Below are 19,564 nucleotides of genomic sequence, written 5' to 3'. Positions count from 1 at the left end.
CCCAGGAGGACTATTTTTTGCACAAAAGAGGGTGAATAGACCCTAAGAGACTTGAAATAACTCAGAAACCCTAGCATCGCCCTCGGAAATCCAAGTGGCAGCAGCCACCCTACAGAAGGAGGACAGGTCAGTGGGATGCCCTTCTCCTCGACTTCCTTCTGGAAAATACCTACTCGTTCTCCAAGATGCAACTCAATAGCATGAAGTTTTTTGACTTCTCCCTGAGCAGTAAGTCAAGGTTCCTCTATACCTGCTGAGCACATTCCCACCTCCACCTGAGACTCACCCGGTCTATCCGGGGTCTCCCCTGGCTCCCCCCCCCCATCCTGGCATGTACCATCCACAGCTCTATCAGAGCACTTACAGCACATTCGACTCTGTCTCTCCCTGCCCCATATCCTTGTGATCTCCTAGAAGGCAACTACCACACCTTATTTATTTTCACACTCTCAGCACCTGTCATTTACAAGATGCCCAGAAAGGTCTGATGAGTAATTCTGTCTTATAATCAGGTCAGAAATTTTCTTCTCTGGGACACTTCCATGCAGCCATTGCCTCTAGTCTGAGCATTATTATGTATAAGGACCAGGGGTGCATTCTGGGTTTCTCTGAAGCACCACTAACTTTGTTTATATGCGTACATCTGTATGACCTACGTCCGGAATCTGGAAAATACGTGTTTAAAAACCAAATGAAAGGTAACCAAGTAATAGTAGCATATAAAGTTCTTAATGTTTGCCTGGCACTCCTCAAATGGTGCATTACTTCATTTAATCCTCAAAGCAGCCTGACAGACAGGTACCGTTCCTACCCTCAAATCTCCGATGAGCAACACCTGCATCACAGAGAGTTCATAATGTGCTTCAGGTCACTTAGGTAGGCAGGAGAAGCACTGGTCTTGAACCCAGGCAATCTGACCCCAGAGTCCAGGCTCTCACCCGCTCAACCAGAATACTACCCCTGTGCTAGCATTTTGCACTGCTTAACGTGCCTCCACTTACTATTTCATTTAATTCCCAAACAATTCAAAATAAATAGAACTGGTATTATTACCATTTCCACACAGATGGGAAAACTGAAGAATAGGTATATGCCCAAGGCTATAGGATTAGTTAGTGATGGTTTCAGGTCTCTTGTCTCTCACTCAAGTATTTTGCTTTTTAACCCCCTGGGCTCATGAAATTTTCCTGAAATTGTCTGAAAATAAACTATGAGCATTTATTTCACAAAGAGGTGTTCATTTCTAACGTGGGCAACATACAGCGGGGGTGGGGGTGGGTGGTGTGGTGCTGGGGGATAGAGAGAATCCCGAAGCAGATTCCCAGTTGAGCCTGGAGCCTGATGTAGGGCTTGATCCCAGGACCCCGAAATCATGACCTGAGGCTGAGATCATGACCTGAGCCAAAATCAAGAGTTGGACGCTCAACTGACTGTGCCACCCAGGTGCTCCTGACCAGGCAACATAGAGCAGATGTCTCTTTCAGTGATGACTTAAGTAGAGTCACCTGGATGTAGAATCAATGCATCAATGACCTCTGCCACCACCCCTAAGCTCAGGATGCCTGTTGCCAGAGATGGAAAAGCCCCAGAGCACGGCAGCCTTCAACATTTCCCTGGACCACACCTCAGGTCTGCTGAGAGCTGCCTGGGGGCTGCCCTTCCAGAGCTCTGCCAAGAAGCTCTCATTCCTTCTTTTGTCATCTGTCCTATATTCTCTGCTTCTTGGGCTGCCCGGAATACCCTGCAGGGAGGAGACAACGCTAAGAAAACTTTCATGAAGGAACTCACCTCCGCTGTTAAGGTGACCTCAAAGTCCCACACTACAAAGTGACTAGATCAGGGGTGAATAAAACACGGAGTTTTAGAAGAACTTCTTTCCAAGTAGCAACCCTGCCAAATGCAAAGTGCACACATTATCCATAGGAGGTCTTAAACTTGGACACGAGCTCTGTATTTTCGCACTACTTCCTTCATTATGCTTTCCTTAACCCCGTCAATATTTAAAGGAAGTATTTTCGGAGAGGCTCTGGGACCCGCGCTAGACCCTCTATCTAGAGGGAGATACACTGTGATGCCAAGCTCTCACCCTTCAGGTCTCAGGCCCCTTGGGATGAGGAAAAATAGAGCTCTCAAAATATTATTCGTACTGTTTCCTTAATAATTCAAGAATTAAAATTACATCACTTGTTCTTTCTTCATTGCCATAATGGCTAATGCTTATTAGGGCTTCCTGTGTGTCACATTCAGCTCTAAGTACCTCACATATTATTAACTCATGAATCTTTCGAATGATTCTGTGAGGCAGGTAAAATCACTGTCGGCATTATACAGAGAGACAGACGTTCAGACGTCACGTGACTTGCCTAAGGCCATACAGCTGGTTGGTGGGGGCTGGGATTTGGCCCCAGAAAAGTGCTCTTAACCACTACACTCTGCTGCCTTCTTTCCCAGCATACAGAAAGAGTGTCCAAATTTTATAATCAGACCATGTGATGACAAAGAAAACTCTGGCAATGAAAGCACAGATTAAAAGTACTTCTGTAGTGGCGCCTGGTGGCTCAGTCGTTAAACGTCTGCCTTTGTCTCAGGGCATGATCCCAGAGTTCTGGGATCGAGCCCCGCGTCAGGCTCCTCCACGGGAAGCCTGCTTCTTCCTCTCCCACTCCCCCTGCTTGTGTTCCCTCTCTCGCTGGCTGTCTCTCTCTCTGTCGAATAAATAAATTTTAAAAAAAATCTAAAAAAATAAAATAAAATAAAATCATAGTTGGGAATATATTTAAAAAATAAAAAAATAAAAATAAATAAAAGTACTTCTGTAAATACCGGAATCCTCCTTTCCATAAAAAATCTGAAGTCGAACCCCCAAAGCAAGTCACTCTCTTTTGCCCCTCACCCACCCAGTCCCCCCTTTCCTTGCCTGCAAGGTCCTTTTAGGTCGCTCCAAGAACACAGTGTAAACTACAAGACCGGAGCCCTGGGCATCGGTAATGGCAAGCATGGGGCTCCAGGGCACATGCAGGCCATGACACTCAGTGACTGGCAGCATTAGGGGAAGACTCAAGTGCATCATTTGAAAAACTCAAGTAAGCAAGGCCTTTGGGGTTAATGGACTATTCCCAACATTAATGGAAATACATACTAACATTTTTGCAGCTAGTTTGCTGCACTGGGTAATTTATAAGAAAAGTCAGGTTCTTCCAAAAAACCACATAATAATGCATAGTATGTGCTGCAGAAAAGCTAGCTCTTTTCCAGACTGAATAAATGTACATAGCTTTACCTTCTTTATGTTTCCTCTTCAGTTACTTTGGAAATCTGAATGAATACTGGGCAGTCAGATAGGAGAACTATGGAGAATAATTCAAAGTGCTCTGATGTTTAATGTAGATGAAGCCTTCATGCTAAAATGCAGGTGAAGTCCCAGGGCTCCGTGCGAAAGCTATGCCGGTCCCTCTCCAGGGTAGGACAGTGACTGCCGGGGTAGGCACCTGCCATTGTCCTTCCCTGCCACACACAAACATGACATATTCTTGCTGCTGGCCGCAGCCTAGCCCACTCCACGAAGTGTTTGAATCATATATGTGAGCAAGGCAGGATGTGCTTAGTAAAGACAGAAGCTTGAAAGTCTCTCTGTGGGGGGCGGGGGTAGAAATCTGATGGCCCCACAATGAACAAATCACCACTCCTCAGCAAAATAGTTGAAGGACAGATTATCACTTATGAGTGCCAGTTCCCAGGTTCATTAAGATTTTAGCCTGACCGAAACCTTGGGCAGGCTCCGGGAGGCTTTGTCTGTGCCATCCCTCCCATTGTGTGCAGTCAGCCTCGGGGACTGCGTGGCAGGGGGTGTGGGCTGGCACGTGCCCGGGGAGTGGGACGCAGGACTCCATACGGATGCTCGGCTCCAGAGAACCAAAGTCCCGGAGAGCAGCTGCCTCCACAGAACCGGATAGGACTTGCTCTCCCAGCAGAAGGAAACTTTGGAGGCATGTGTCAAAAATGGAAGCAATCAAAATAGCTGCAGTGTGAACTGTACCGAAATCCCACAGATGTGAAAGGGATTTGCTTTTTAAGTAGCTTAAAATATAAAATATTGGGACTAAAAGCATTGAGAGGCAGGTTCAATTATAAACCATGACAGCAAAAGACATCCACAACAGATCAGGATGGAAACATTTCCCCAGCAGGCTAATTATATCCATATTTGAATAAGGAAGCATGCATTACATTTCAGAGGCGTAATGATCAGCTATTGGTGCATAACGCAAATATGTGAATTCTCCAACAACAGAAGCAATTAGAAAATTCCTAAATCAGAAATTTGTTTATACACTTATTGCTAGCTTCCCCTCCCCTTCCTACTTCCAGTCCCCGCTGAATTCTAAGCTCCTGAACACTGCCGCATATTAACAGGAGACAGGGTATGCTAATGGAGAGAGTGAAGAAATGAGTCTGTAGGTTTCTGAACAGACTTCAAACTTCAGTTTTATTCATTTGTTGGCCCTCTGCTTGAAGAAGTATAAAAAAACATGTGAGTATAGTTAATTAGATATCTACACACTTTGGATACTCATAACCAGGAATCAGAAAAAGTAAAATGACTTTGCAGGACATTAAATTTAGCCAGGAGGGCTCCCAACACGAATCTCCAACTTTACAAACATTCCAGACCGTAACGTGTGTCTTACAGACTGCTCTAATGCGGTGACCAGATGCGAGAAGGAAACGAGTACACACAAGGACTGTATTTCAGGGTCATGGCAGTCCGACAGGATGAGAGGAGGGTGATAGAGAGAGAAGAAAACAATCCTTCCTAAGGAAACAAAACCAAACAGACTTAATTACAGTATTCAGAAGATTTTAAATCTAGAAAATAGAAGATATTATTTTAGCATGTCTAGGACTCATTCCCATCTCTCTGTGCCTTCCCTCCCAACCCTGTGCTCAACCTCGACTGGCAATGTTCTGCTCAACTTTTCTAAACAACTTTATTCCCTGTCTGGGCAGTTGTCCTTTTGTCCTTCCAAATTCCTGTTGCCTTCTGGGGTGACCTCCTCGGTTCTGGGATTTTTAAGGACAGATCCTAAGTAAATACTTGTCAAAATAGCATAGGACAGTTTTAGCAGTAATTAAGATCTATTTTATTGAAGTGCTGCGTATTCCTCATATATGATGCTATTATGGCAATATTTTGTGGCAGGATTAGGATTATAATGAAGAGAAAGGCAGAGAGAGCAGGAATGGTGAATTTACTTTTAAGCTTTCAGTTCTGGTGAGCCATAGTAACAGAAACACTATGTGCCAGGCACTGTTCTAAGTATGTTACATATATCAGATGATACACTTAAAAAAAAAAACGACGACAGTGTAGATATTATTAACCCCACTTGAAAGAGGAGAACGACATAACTCAAACCTAGGTTTTCTGGTCTTGGAGTCTTGCGCTAAGCTTACACTATATAGTTAACCCTCAACACAGGTTTGAACTGCATGGGTGCACTTGTATGTGGATTTTTTTTTTTTGATACAGTACTGTAAATGTATTTTCTCTTTCTTATGATTTTCTTAATAATGTTTTCTTTTCTCTACTTTATTATAAGAATATTATCATACATATAACATACAAAATATGTGTTAACTGTTTATGTTATTAGTAAATCTTGTGGTCAACAGTAGGCAGTTCGTAGTTAAGTTTCTGGGAAGTCCAAATTTATTTGTGGATTTTCAACTGTGCAAAGGGTTGGCACCCCAACTCCCACATTGTTCAAGGGTCAGCTGCACTATCTTTCTATGAAAAGAGCTAAGAAAACTCTGCGCCTCTTGGACTTTACATTTTTTAAAAATCAGCTTGAGATATAATTTATATACGATAAAATTCACCAATTTTAAGTGCAAATGATCGATTTTGACAAATGTATGAAGTTAGGTAACCACTACCACAAAATATATAGATTCCATTTCTATTACTCCCTTGTGGCCTTGGGGCATTGTATTGAAGATTTGAGTGCTACATATCTGCTTCTTGAAATTCTACCTGGGAGGGAGCAAAATAGTGTCTGGACAAAAATGTGCTTTTTCCTTATTCTCATAGGTGGGGGTGGGGCAAAACTTATGCTGAATGAAGGTTCCTTGACAGTTTTACTTCACCACTGACTGTGAGATTTCGTGAACTCATTCATGTATTGGAGAAACAAATCTCTGTGGTATTACTGTTCACTGATTTAAATGTCCGACTTATAAAAAAAACAATGACATGGGCGTTCCCACTTGTATTAGTGGTCAGATATGCTGTGACTTGAAATTAAGTAGATCTGGCTCTGAATATTGCCACTAATGGTAGAAGCCTGAAAAGAACTTAACATCTTAGTTCCTAGGTTCTTACTCTATAAAGTGGGAATAAAAGTTACTTCCCTTAAAGTGCTCAATGTAATACCTGGCACATATTAGACCCTCAAAAAATTACAGCTCCAGCAGAATATAATATGTATATTGTAACATACTGCACAACAGGTAAAACGAATGAGCCAGTCTACATTTATAAACAAAGAAAAATCTAGATAATGTAATGTTGGGAAAAAACTCAAGTCGCAGAAAAATGCCTATAACGTGATACCATGTAAATGTTAAACACAATATTGCATGTTTTATAGAAGCATATATATTTGTCTTATATATTTTTAATATATTTTATAAAAATGCAGGCACATATACATATATAATGAGTATAGAAATATGGATGAAAAGGATAACTTCAAAAGAGTGGTTCACCCGTGGGAAAGAAGTAAATAGAGTCAATAAGGGAGTAAAAGAGAGGGCCTTAATTCTGTCAGGCTTTATTTCTTAATAAGAAAAACAGATATGAGGTAAATATGGCTTCTAACATTCACTGTATCCTAGAAAGTAGAGATAACATTTGTCACATCATTAGTGTTACTTACAGTTTCCTTTGTACTCTGTTCAAAATATTTCCTAATCAAAACAAAATTGTTTTTTAAACGAGGGAAGGGAAGAACACCCTGCATGATGTGGGTAGTTGAAGGCCTTAAAAGAACAAAAACTGACCTTCCCTGAGCAAGAAGGGATTCTGCCAGTGTTCAGCCTTTGGACTCGTGCTGCCAGTCTTCCCTGAGTCTCCAGCCTGCTAGCCTACCCAGATTTGGGGCCCATCAAGCCACCAGTCATGTGAGCCAGCTCCCTACGATGCTGGCCAGAGAAGGATCTTCAGGAAGAACAACTGCAGACGCCCTAGGAAAGGGGCGAGTGTGGTGTGTCGGGGACAGGAGGGAAATGGGTGGTGGAAAGCAGAGATCAAGGCAGGGTTCTGGAAGGAGCGGGGTTTGAGATGGAACTGGAGCAACGATCCGATTGAGCTGGACCAAAAAGTCCAGCGAAAGTTGCGCCCCCATGGCCTCTGTGAGAAAAGCTTGCTGAGAGAGGAGCAGAAGTGGGGAGACTGCATAACTAGATGTGCTTGAGATCATCGGAAGAGGCTCACAAAGTGGACTTCAGTACTGCATTTGCGGATCTCTCCTGCACTTGGGATTTTCCTCGCTCTCACCTGTGGGAGATCAGAGGCAATACTCATTTGACCGCCTACTGAACTGGCACCCACAGCCAGATGTTTGCCTCATCATGACCCCAGGTGGCAAAGGAAACCTGAGACAAAGATGTGGGGTCTCTGTGCTGGTGCTTCCTGGGGTCTTGTCCTTGGTCTTCTTACCATTCTTCTCAACTCACTCCTGGAGAATGTCGTCCCCTCCCATGCTTTTCATAGTGTGCTGATGACTCCGCTCTATTATCTCTAGCACTGATCCATTAATCCAATTACCAAATGGGTATTTTCACAGGACTGCCCCAAAGACATTCCAAACTCATCATATCCCAAATAAATTCATTATCTCCTCTCTTTTTTAATCCTGGTAATCTCCTGATCCTCTCGTGTTCCTTCTCCCACCTTCCACCCGGCTCCACAAACGAAGGATCCAGTGGTCTTCATTTCCCTTGTCCTCTCCTACCCACTTCCATTCCGTCTAAAGCTAATGAAAAGAAAAGGGTGAAAGTACAAACTTCCGTGGGGAAAAATTAGCTGACCAAAACAGTAATATAATAAAGGCAGCCCCCAATGTTCATAGCAGCAATGTCCACAATAGCTAAATCGTGGAAGGAGCCGAGATGCCCTTCAACAGATGACTGGATTAAGAAGTTGTGGTCCATATATACAATGGAATATTACTCAGCAATCAGAAAGAATGAGTTCTCAACATTTGCTACAACATGGACGGCACTGGAGGAGATAATGCTAAGTGAAATAAGTCAAGCAGAGAAAGACAATTCTCATATGGTTTCTCTCATCTATGGAACATAAGAACTAGGATGATCGGTAGGGGAAGAAAGGGATAAAGAAAGGGGGGGTAATCAGAAGGGGGAATGAACCATGAGAGACTATGGACTATGAGAAACAAACTGAGGGCCTCAGAGGGGAGGGGGTGGGGGAATGGGATAGATCGGTGATGGGTAGTAAGGAGGGCACGTATTGCATGGTGCACTGGGTGTTATACGCAACTAATGAATCATCGAGCCTTACATCGGAAACCAGGGATGTACTGTATGGTGACTAACATAATAAAAAATCATCAAAAAAAAAGAAAGGCAGCTTATGGAGTGTGTGATAACAGAAGGAAGATGGTAAACCAATACAGAAGCGCTACCAGCCCATTATTTCAAACAGGGCTTGTGATCAATAATTATATTTCAAAAATATAAGATATGATCTATCCTCTCTTTATCATAGAAACACATGAAATTTTGTCTTCTTAAAACAGAAGAAAATGACTTACACTGAGTACATGGCTGTGTACTATTTCATTATATTGCATCATATTAGTTATTTTGTTTATGACTATGATAAATGTTTATATAAGTGAAAAAATAGGGGTGCCTGGGTGGCACAGCGGTTAAGCATCTGCCTTCGGCTCAGGGCGTGATCCCGGCGTTCTGGGATCGAGCCCCACTTCAGGCTCCTCCGCTATGAGCCTGCTTCTTCCTCTCCCACTCTCCCTGCTTGTGTTCCCTCTCTCGCTGGCTGTCTCTATCTGTGTCGAATAAATAAACAAAATCTTTAAAAAAAAAAAAAAAAGAAAGAAAATATATGAATGACAATAGCAACTAATAAGTTATTATATGTAAAACTCAAGAACTTGTTTTTTTTAACCAAAGCTCCAACTGGATTTTTAGTCTAACTTTATCTTCCTAGCTTTTAGCAACTGTTTCAAATGGAATTGCCTGTTAAAGTACCAGGATTTTTAAACATCAACCAACATTTTCAATTTCTCATTTCCTGTTATTAAAATGAACTACCACCCTTGTAATCAGGGATGACAACATCTTCTGCCCAATGACACATAAACTATAAAGTACTGATTTCATCAGTGCTTATTTTAAAAAGGAAAAAAAAAAGGCAACATGAAACATTCATCTTTTGACACTGACGTCACTCTTCCTTCCAATGTCTTCTGAACCAAATGGAAAGGAAGAGGCTTATGACCCAGTCCTAAGAGGGAAAGGAGCTCCTCAGGGAATGGACAATTACTAAAGCCTGAATCACCAAAGAATCCGTATTTTCAAGGGAAGCTAGACAGTTGCATAATTATTTGATGTGAAAGCAACCCTTTAACAGAAGGCCTACTACAAATAATTTTTTTCTTTTTAGAAGTTTGCCATGTTATTTGTGTGTTACATGATACTAATTAAAAGAGAGAAGGTTTCGGGATGCCTGGGTGGCTCAGTAGGTTAAGAATCTGTCTTCAGCTCGGGTCATGATCCCGGGGTCCTGGGATCGAGCCCCACATCAAGCCCTGCACTGGGCCTCGAATTGGGCTCCCTGCTCAGCAGGGAGTCTGCTTCTCCCTCTGCCCCTACCCTCCTGCTCATGCTCTCTCTCACTCTCTCACACCCTCTCTCTAATAAATAAAATCTTTAAAAAAAATTTTAAAAGAAGCCTTCAACATGATTCAAACCAAGATACCCTTTAGGACAAGTGTGCTCAGTGAGAGAACCTTATTTTTGTTTTAAAGCAAAAGAAGGGGGAATGAAACATGAGAGACTATGGACTCTGAGAAACAAACAGTGCTTCAGAGGGGAGGGGGTGGGAGAATGGGATAGGCTGGTGATGGGTATTAAGGAGGGCATGTATTGCATGGTGCACTGGGTGTTATACGCAACTAATGAATCATCGAACTTTACATCAGAAACCAGGGATGTACTGTATGGTGACTAACATAATATAATAAAAAATATTATTATTAAAAAATAAAAAATAAAGCACTTTTGTTGTACACAGAGCCAATTAATCCAATTCAACCACCGACCCTAAAAAAGCCAACTGAGGCAAGAAACCACTTCTTTTCCTGAAGTCCAAGAAACTGAGAGGACAGTAAACTGTGTGCTGGCTAGACAGGGGGCTTGAATTAATCAAGTTTCTAGGGTCAAATTAAGAAATGGTTTATTAGGTAAGATCTGCTCAGGTTCTAACAAACCCACCTGGCGGCCTCAACTACTTAATGCAAACACAGATCAAAGTAACAGAATTTTCAGGTTAAAGATCATGAAGTTCAACTCCTTCATTTAATAGGTGAGGAAAATGAGGCTCAGCTAACTTGACGTGTTAACAAGAAAGATGATTCGCTCAGTCACTCAACCGTTAATGGAGAGCTGACCTTTTGACTGCGAAGCCAGTGCCCTGCCCACCACGCCCAAGGGCACATCCGCCTCTCCCGGCTCAATCACCGTCAGGTGCCCTAGTGTAGGTGAACAGGAGGCACTGCTCCCTCCACCCACCCAGCGGTGCTCTATCTGTGGTGACAAATTAACCGTGCGGAGACCACACCTGCTCACTGTTTCCAAAATCCATCAGGAGCTTGCAACTCACCGAGGAACCTTTGAGAAAACTGCTTTCTGAAAATAATTTCAAAGGCTCTTCTTGGGCAGCACAAATGAAAGGAAGCCTTCATTCTTTCTGCCCTCCTGGTGGATCAACAGATTAACGCGGCTTCATCTGCCGTAGATGCGGTTCCCCGAGGGCACCCGTGCACTCACCGTGGAACCAGGGAGCTATGGTGTCTGACGTTCTCTGGTAGCCTGCTCGCAGTGGCAGCTGCTCCTCTTTAAACCACTGAATGATGTCCTCCTGGGCAAAGCCGGATGCCGTCCTCGTCACTCCCTGCTTTCTGTGATTTAGAAAACAGTTTTTCAATTTAGACTTAACTAACTTGAAAACAACGCCTTCAAAAACCAGATATACCCTGAATATCTAAGTCATGTATAAAGGGAGACAGGACAATATATATTTGAAGATCTAAATACGTGGGCTGAGCTAATGGGAAGGGTCCACCTAACTAACTCCTCAAGGGCTAGTCAAAAAAATAGGAAGGAACGTAAATCTGTCACTTGTCCTTCCAGTCCTATAGGGCTAGTCATGGGTAGGAGCTACTGCTGTGTTAATACACAGATTTTAATTCATTTTTAATATGAATAAAAGCTCCATTAGCTTCCAATTAAAATTTGAGAAAATAAGCATTAAAAAGTGAAATATACCCCCAACACTATTTTCCTTGGGAGCATGTTCTTGCAAACAAAAGAAATGCAATAAAATAAATTTCTTTCCTAACATTTTCAGAATTAAACTTTCTCTTCTTTCTGTTTCCAACCTCCCTGACTTGCTTTCTTCTCTCCTGCACTTTGAAGAGGTTTGGTTCTGCTAAAGACAGTCTCCGAAATATAAAGTCAAAGAAAGAAGAGTGTTTGATGATTGGTAAGAAAAAGCTACAAGCGGCAGAACCATTTTGAACTATATTCAGTCGCAGAACTAAAGTTCTGGAATGTTAAGTCAATTTCCATTACAAAAAGTAACACTGCAATGTAATAAACATATTTCTAAGTCTCACACAACAGCCCACTAATTTTGAGCAAAACTCAATGTAAAAACGATGATGGGTTTGAATGAACTGCTGGGATGCCTGTCATGTAAATTGACTTATGGCTCTTTCTGCGTTTTATGGTAACACGTGTCCCCACGAGTTCCATGTGACATGTACATCAGACGTACATATATGCATGTACATATTCACATGCATACATACAGAGCATTTTCGAGAAGATAGCCTACAATATTTGACTTTTTGGGGAAACAGATCCTGCACACACATGAGATTACATGACAAGTGCTCTTACTAGCTGTCAAATCAGGTTCTTTTTCTTTGGGAAGTCTTTGGAGGTTAAGCAAAAACTCTAAGGACAGCCAATCTCTGTCTTTTCTTGGGCTGGCTCCTAGCTGACCTTGGTCATCACTGTTGTCCCAGCCCAAAAACCACCCAGCCTGGCCGCCTCACAAGAAGCATTTCATGCAAGTGTATTAAGTTGGAAAAACTGAGCTCACTGAGCACAGCTCAAAACAAGAATTGCCCTTATTAAAGGCCACCTTCACTGCTGTCAATCATATACACTGTGCACTAAAAATACTGTGGGCCGGGCATATTACAAGTCACAGCCACACCCTTGGAAGAGCCTGGAGAACAGGGGCAGTTCAAAAACAGCCCTGCTGGGGATCTGGGGCCCATGCACAGACCAGCTCGGGCACCGGAGAGGATCCCGTGCAAGAGCTCACACCTTTGTGACCTGGTCACAAAACTGTGAGGATACCTGTTTCTCATTACTCTTCTTAGGTTTTTGTTCATAAGAAAAAAATCATTCCCCAAACTGTCACTTTGTAGAACTTGATCTTTTAGTTCTGGTCCCTACATCCCAAAACGGAACCTTTCAGTTGAGTAAGTAGAAATAATTATAGTAAAGGAAAAGGTCCACCTTCCTGTTTCCTCTGAGGTCATAATCCCCATTAGGAAAAGCCTTGAAGATCACTACTGACTCCAAGCAAAGAGAGATTTGTTTGCTTTTTATTTCTCTATACTTGTATCAGAGAAGTATTTTTGGTTTTCATTTCAGAAGGCAAGGCTTTAGATAACTCTGTTTTGTTCAATCATTATTTGATTCTTCTGGTATGTTTTAAATAATGTCTTTCTACATATTAGAATATGCAAAAATCATATAATATCCAGGAGAAAATAATTTTATAATCAGTTAACTAACATAAGGGAAAGGGGGTTTCTGCTATGATATCATTGTGTTTTTCTTCAGGGATTTTACAAAACAAACTGTTCTACCTAATTTCCTGTAGCCTAGGAGGCAAAGGCACCAACATGACCAGAAAAGTGTTCATTCAAAAAAGGAACAGTTCCAAATTCTTAACCTATGAACTTGGCTCTGTATCGCAGAATGAGTATTACCATCAAATCTTTAATCCTGAGCAATGAAAACATAACTTTATGATGCCATGAAAGTCAGCAAGCCCTTAGGTTCCTACTTTGATATTGTTTCCTACTAAGAACGATACTGAGCACTGATGAAACCCCCATTGTTTCTGCTTCTACCCTCACTGGCTAGCCTCCTGCCACTAGGTGGGGGTGGGGGTGGGGGTGCGCTAGTGGTGCAGGATGGCACTGAACTCAATGTATATCCTCTCTAAGTTACTGGGTATCTTAATTATAAGAAACTGTGGATATTTTACAGATGAGAAGAGAATGAATCCAGACCAGGTATCTCGGGAAGAAAGGCTTAGAGGTGAGGCTGAATTTCATTACACAGGCAGCCAGCTGGTCCTCCACTCCCCATGGCCCATCATGCAATTTGTCTTTAATCAGCCAGTTTCAACCATCTGTGTGGCTTCTTACCCAAGAGGATTCCGAGGGTATCCCGCCGGGCTTAGGAAGTGAGGCTTGGGTGGAAGGGGGGGTCTTTTTGGTTTCTGTGGAACACCTGGGGGACTTCGCGGTTCCTCATCGCTTCCTCCTTTTTCAGCTGCTAGGGATAACCTCTTGTAGTCTTCCCGCGCTTGCTTCGCCAAAGAGCGTCTCTTCTCATCCGCTGCTTTGGATTTTCGCACTAGAACAACAAGGGGGTTTGAGAAAGGCCTTGGTCAGCCCACAGAGATGGTGAGAAGAATCAGCTGGTGAAGAGAGCAGTTTCTCAGGAGATGCTGTCATCTGCTGATAATACTGAACAATCACTATCAACACCCAGGACGCACATAGTTCAGGCCTGCACATTCACAATGACCCAGCATTCACTGCAGAATTCCTGTCTTTCTAAGGGGGGTTTAGGACTTCCTAAGAGGGAGGAGGAGGGGGATGGGAGGAGACAGAAATGGAGAACCACATGTTTGAGAATTTCCTGCATTTGGCAAGACTAAGTGAGGAGTCACAGCCTGAGCACGAATTCCAACTGGCCAGGAGCCTTTGAATAAGAAGAGCTGACATCACATCCCTCACATCCCTCACACACTCAGCTCAGGACATCACTAGCAAAACTCAGGCTGTCAGGAACTCATCAGCATGGCGGCTTGTGGCTGTGGACAGGGTGTGAGATCAGTGAGGCTCGCCACAGGTCACACTCAGAGCCCCCAGAGAGCTGAACCAAATGTGAACCGGCCTGCCGGACCAAAAAAATACAACGATTCTCACCACAATCAGAGAATGTGCTGGGACACATAAAAAGCACCCCAAGGCCACCTTTTAATGTTGCTTTGTAAAATAGAGGGTTTATTGTTTTGTTTTGTTTTTGTTTTTGTTTTAGCAACACAGTAGTAAAGGGCAGGATGCTAAAACTAATTTTCATTGACTGTGTTTGCACTTCAGGTGTTCTTGGGAAAGCCCTGTTATATTTGACTTCAAAGAGATGCCAAAAACGGTCCATTACACTAGAATTTCACTGCATGGAAGTGACTGGACCTTGCGAATATTTTCATTTCGCCCAACTGTCATGTTAATGGCGTTCATTGTCATGGAACTGAAGACCGGACTCTCCACATCCTGCAAACATTGTCACTTCCGTTCTCCTGTTCTCTCCCTCAAGTGGCCTCCAGCGATGACCTGGCTGGTAAACCTCCTCGAGTCAGCTGGAAACTCTGATCATGTCTCAAACCAGCGTTCTCCCCTATTTTCCCCTAGCGTCCCTGAGCACGCTCTGCTCTGCCCTAGCCTGCGCTGACCTCTTCCTGAGGGGTTTATCGCTGGCAGTGCTAACTCAAAAAGGAGTCAGGGTCAGGTCATAGATATGGGAGGGATGCTGATATAACCAATCGGTTACACCTGGGTTCTTCTATTACAAAGTTAAGGTGAGTTCACTGTTGAAAATTTAGAAAAGTATAGAATAACGAGAAGAAGAATTCAAAATAAATCTCAAATCCTATCCGTCTGAAAAAAAATTAATGTTAACATGTTAATAACCTTCCAGTTCTTTTACTTCATATACTAAGGCATTTTTAAATAGGGATATTTTCATACAATTTTATATTTTTTCTTCTTCAAGTGGAAAAAAAGATATAAACATATCCCAAGGTCATTAAACCCTCTTCCACAACATGTTTTTTCAGAGCTATATACCATTCCGTCAAATAGCTGCATCACAACCGTGATGGTACAAAGATGAATGGAGAACCTTTCTACTATTCCAGAAGTAACTCGTAAGCCTTTGTGTAACAACTTAGTAATAATTCTCTCAACAGCCATTTTAAATGCTTCTTAGATTGACCATTCATTAAGAGAAGGGATTGGCCTGGAGAGACTAAGGTGTTATGGAGGCCTCTGGGTACTCACGAGACGCCTGCCAGTCTGAATCTTCTTTCCAGCTTTTATAAATCTGCATGGTTTTCTCCTCATCTATTTGTTTCAGTTCTTCATCTTGTGTTTTCTTTACAGGTTCTTTCTTCTGTTTTAAAAAAGGAAAAAAAAAAACAGAAACAAACACTAGTGAGTAATTCTGGCAGTCTTCTGAGAGGAAGAAGAGGGTGCAGAAGGAGGTGGGGTGGGAGGAGTTGGGGCATGGAGGGGCCAGTTTCTATGTAACACCCTCTGGCCCCCTGGCAATTTGTTGTTCTGGGAAAAACTTGGAGTCAGCGATGCCTGAAGCTGACTCTACACGACCCAGCTGTGCAACCACATGGCCCGTTACCAAACCTCTCTTAACCGTTCCCAACCCACATGGCCTAAGTAGAATTAGAAAACTGAAACTAGTTCATAGGGTTATAGTGAGGGTTAAATAATATTTAAAGTGTCTCCCATAGTCTGTAACACATAGTGAGACTCAATAAAGGGGCGCCTGGGTGGCACAGAGGTTAAGCGTCTGCCTTCAGCTCAGGGCGTGATCCCGGCGTTGTGGGATCGAGCCCCACATCAGGCTCCTCTGCTATGAGCCTGCTTCTTCCTCTCCCACTCCCCCTGCTTGTGTTCCCTCTCTCGCTGGCTGTCTCTATCTGTGTTAAATAAATAAATAAAATCTTTAAAAAAAAAAAAGACTCAATAAATATCCACTTTCCTCAAACATAGCACTTATCTGTTTTAAATTGAATTCCCTCGAGTAGAGTATAAACACCGCCTCACGGCACCAGCGTACACACGGCAGTATCTTACATTTCTAGAGCAATCTCAGCTGTATCTCCATGTGCCCTCAAACCAGTGTGTCTAAAAATGGTACTAGGACTACCTGGGTGGCTCAGTTGGTTAAGGGTCTTCCTTCAGCTCAGGTCATGATCTCAGGGTCCTGGGATCAAGCTCCACATTGGGCTCCACACTCAGCGGGGAGTCTGCTTCTCTGTCTCCTTCTGCCCTTCTCCCCACTCATGCTTCTGCTCTCTCTCTCTAATAAATAAAATCTTTAAAAAATTACTTAAAAATGTGGTACTTACACATGATTTTAGGTAACCCAAAAAGGAATTTTTAAAAAAATTTTTATAAAGCATCCTCTTCGAGAAAATATAAAATAAAAAACATAAGCCTTCCTTAAAAAGGGAATTTGCTTTTTTTTTAAATTGTAAAATATACATAACATAAAAATTACCATTTTAACCTTTTTTAAAATGGTGGAAGAATACACACACATAAAAACCGTGTTAGTCATTTTGCAGTGAATAGCTCTGTGGCATTATGTACACTGAAGGGAACTAGTTTTTAACTAAAGAAAAACTAACACACCAAATTACTTAGACCTAAAAATACTTTATTTGGGTATGGCCTTCTGAGTGCTTATTAGAAAACTGAATTTAGCACTTGATGAACTAAATAAAAGCTTTAGTCACCTAAATAATGAAGCAAGCTGAGAGGGTCAGAAAAGACTGACCATGCTTTGCTTCGCATCTCAGAATTGACAGGTCTTTTTTTTCTTCTGAGTTTTCCTATAGAAAGATAAAGACATCCTTTCTGTTAAATTATTTCACCCCAGCTAAAATATAAACCTTGATGTTGTGAAACTTGTTTTTGATCACCGTGGGAAGTCATAAATCACAGTTAATGTAGGAGGTGATCATTCACATATTGTCTTTCATTTCAGATGTAAATAAACTTTTGTGTATTTATTATTTTCATTTTTCCCCTTACTTTCTTTTCCTGCCTAGAGCTAAGCTCCCTTGGTTTCCTAATATTATAAAACCCAAAAAACAGCTTTTGGTGTTTTAAATGACTATTAAAATTTGCTATCACCTTACTGAAGCCATTTATAAACCTGAAATACATAAAAAGTACTGCTAGCAATTTCTAAGCTTAAACAGAAAAAAACTTAAAAGTGGAGCTTTGTTCATCATCCACATGCATATTTTAAAATGATTTAAAATGATTAGAAAAGAGCTATAACATTAAACCATGATAGCATGGATATTGCTGCTTAGGAAAAGGAAAAAGTTTACAAAGTGAGTCTACTTAAGGAGAAATATTCAGTAACTAATAATTCAGGGGGTACGTGGTTGATGACAATCAAATGTTGGGGAGTGCTATAGCTAGTAAATCATACTCCTTTTTAACCAGCAGTGTCATTATGTATGGGGCACAGAGGGAAAGGAGACAAATTAATGGGTTTCACAGAGTAACGGATGAGATGAGCCCTGACCACTCTACTTATTCAAAGCGGCTAGAAAACTTAAGGACTTGGCCTGAGTTTCTCTAAGAATTCCTGCAGAAAATTTACTTTTAGCAAAATCTTTACAGGTTGGTCTTTACTTCCTCTACTTAGGAAACCAAACCATCACTTCATTTTTAGGAGTGTTTGCAAGAAGCATGTAGGTCCAGGATGGGGATGGTGAGCCAAGCATGGGAGAGTCAGGTAGAGGCTGAGGGGTGAAGGGGCAGCAGGGCTGAGGCTGGACACTGGTCCAAACACCCACAGGCTGAGGTTTAGACATGGGGATGGGCAGTTTGATGTCAAAACATCTTATTTACCCCAAAGATACAGACATAGTTATTTACCTAAAGATACAGATATAGTGAAGAGAAGGGACATATGCACCCCAGTGTTCATAGCAACATTGTCCACAATAGTCAAACTGTGGAAGGAGCCGAGATGCCCTTCAACAGATGAATGGATAAAGAAGATGTGGTCCATATATACAATGGAATATTACTCAGCCATCAGAAAGAATGAATACCCAACATTTGCATCAACATGAATGGAACTGGAGGAGATAATGCTAAGTGAAATAAGTCAAGCAGAGAAAGACAATTATCATATGGTTTCACTCATTTGTGGAACATAAGGAATAGCAGGGAGATCGTTAGGAGAAGGAAGGGAAAAATGAAGGGGGGGTAAACAGAGGGGGAAATGAACCACGAGAGACTATGGACTCTGGGAAACAAACTGAGGGTTTTGGGAGGGGGGATGGCTAGCCCCTTGATGGGTAGTAAGGAGCGCATGTATTGCATGGAGCACTGGGTGTTATACGCAAACAATGAATCATGGAACACTACATCAAAAACTAATGATGTATTATATGGTGACTAACATATCATAAAAAAAAAAACAACCCAAAAAACAAAACAAAACAAAAAACCCCAAAAAACCATCTCCCACAGGAAGCCTCTCATCCCAGCCTGTTAATGGAAATACTTCCCACCGGTTTCCTCATTAGACCCTCTCCATTGCCTCCAAAGTCAGAAAGCTGTTTTATTATCTCTGTTCTACAGAGAAGCTGGGTAAGTGATCTATCTGCTTATTCATTCTCTTGAGTTCCCATACAATTTCTTAAGTCAGAGAAGGAATGCATTGGCCCATGGCTCTGGGCGTTCTCATGAGATGTGTGAAGACTATGAAAATCTTGCTGTCTCACATCTAGAAACGCTTGAGAACCAACTAGTCTACCCCCCCCCCCCTTATTTTGGAGATGAGAAAGCTCAGGCTCTCTCTTTTCCATCTAGACTCACTGGCTAGATGATCTCATCTTTCATCATGGGTGACATAACACCAAGATAAAAGATTCCTTACAAGGGTCTACATGATTTCTCAGCCCTAATCTCCCTTCTCATTCACTGACCTCTCTGCCGTTCCTTGACCATGTCAAGTGAACTCTTGCCTTTGTGCCTTCATACTTGGTGTTGCCTCTGCCTGGGACATGTCCCAGTTATCCACATGGCTCCCTCCCTCATTACTTCAGGTCTCTACTCCAATAGCCCCTTCTCAGAGTAACCTTCCCTGA

General features: G+C 42.2%; 1 protein-coding gene across 8 annotated transcripts in view; it reads right to left on the bottom strand.

Moving 5' to 3' along the window:
* The window catches only part of SH2D4A (SH2 domain containing 4A), a 61,324-nt gene that overhangs the window by 7,960 nt on the left and 33,800 nt on the right, over positions 1-19,564 (bottom strand). For all 8 annotated transcript variants that reach the window (XM_026485694.4, XM_048226373.2, XM_048226372.2 and 5 more), the window contains 3 exons: positions 15,705-15,816; positions 13,782-13,992; positions 11,095-11,225 (listed from right to left, as the gene is read on the bottom strand). In XM_026485694.4, coding sequence (XP_026341479.1) covers positions 11,095-11,225; positions 13,782-13,992; positions 15,705-15,816 — 454 coding nt within the window. The remainder of the gene's footprint in view (positions 1-11,094; positions 11,226-13,781; positions 13,993-15,704; positions 15,817-19,564) is intronic.

The sequence above is a fragment of the Ursus arctos genome, unplaced genomic scaffold, assembly GCF_023065955.2.
Source record: "Ursus arctos isolate Adak ecotype North America unplaced genomic scaffold, UrsArc2.0 scaffold_27, whole genome shotgun sequence".
Lineage (NCBI taxonomy): Eukaryota > Metazoa > Chordata > Mammalia > Carnivora > Ursidae > Ursus > Ursus arctos.
The sequence above is the reverse complement of the archived record's forward strand: the minus strand, read 5'-3'. Positions and strand labels throughout refer to the sequence as shown.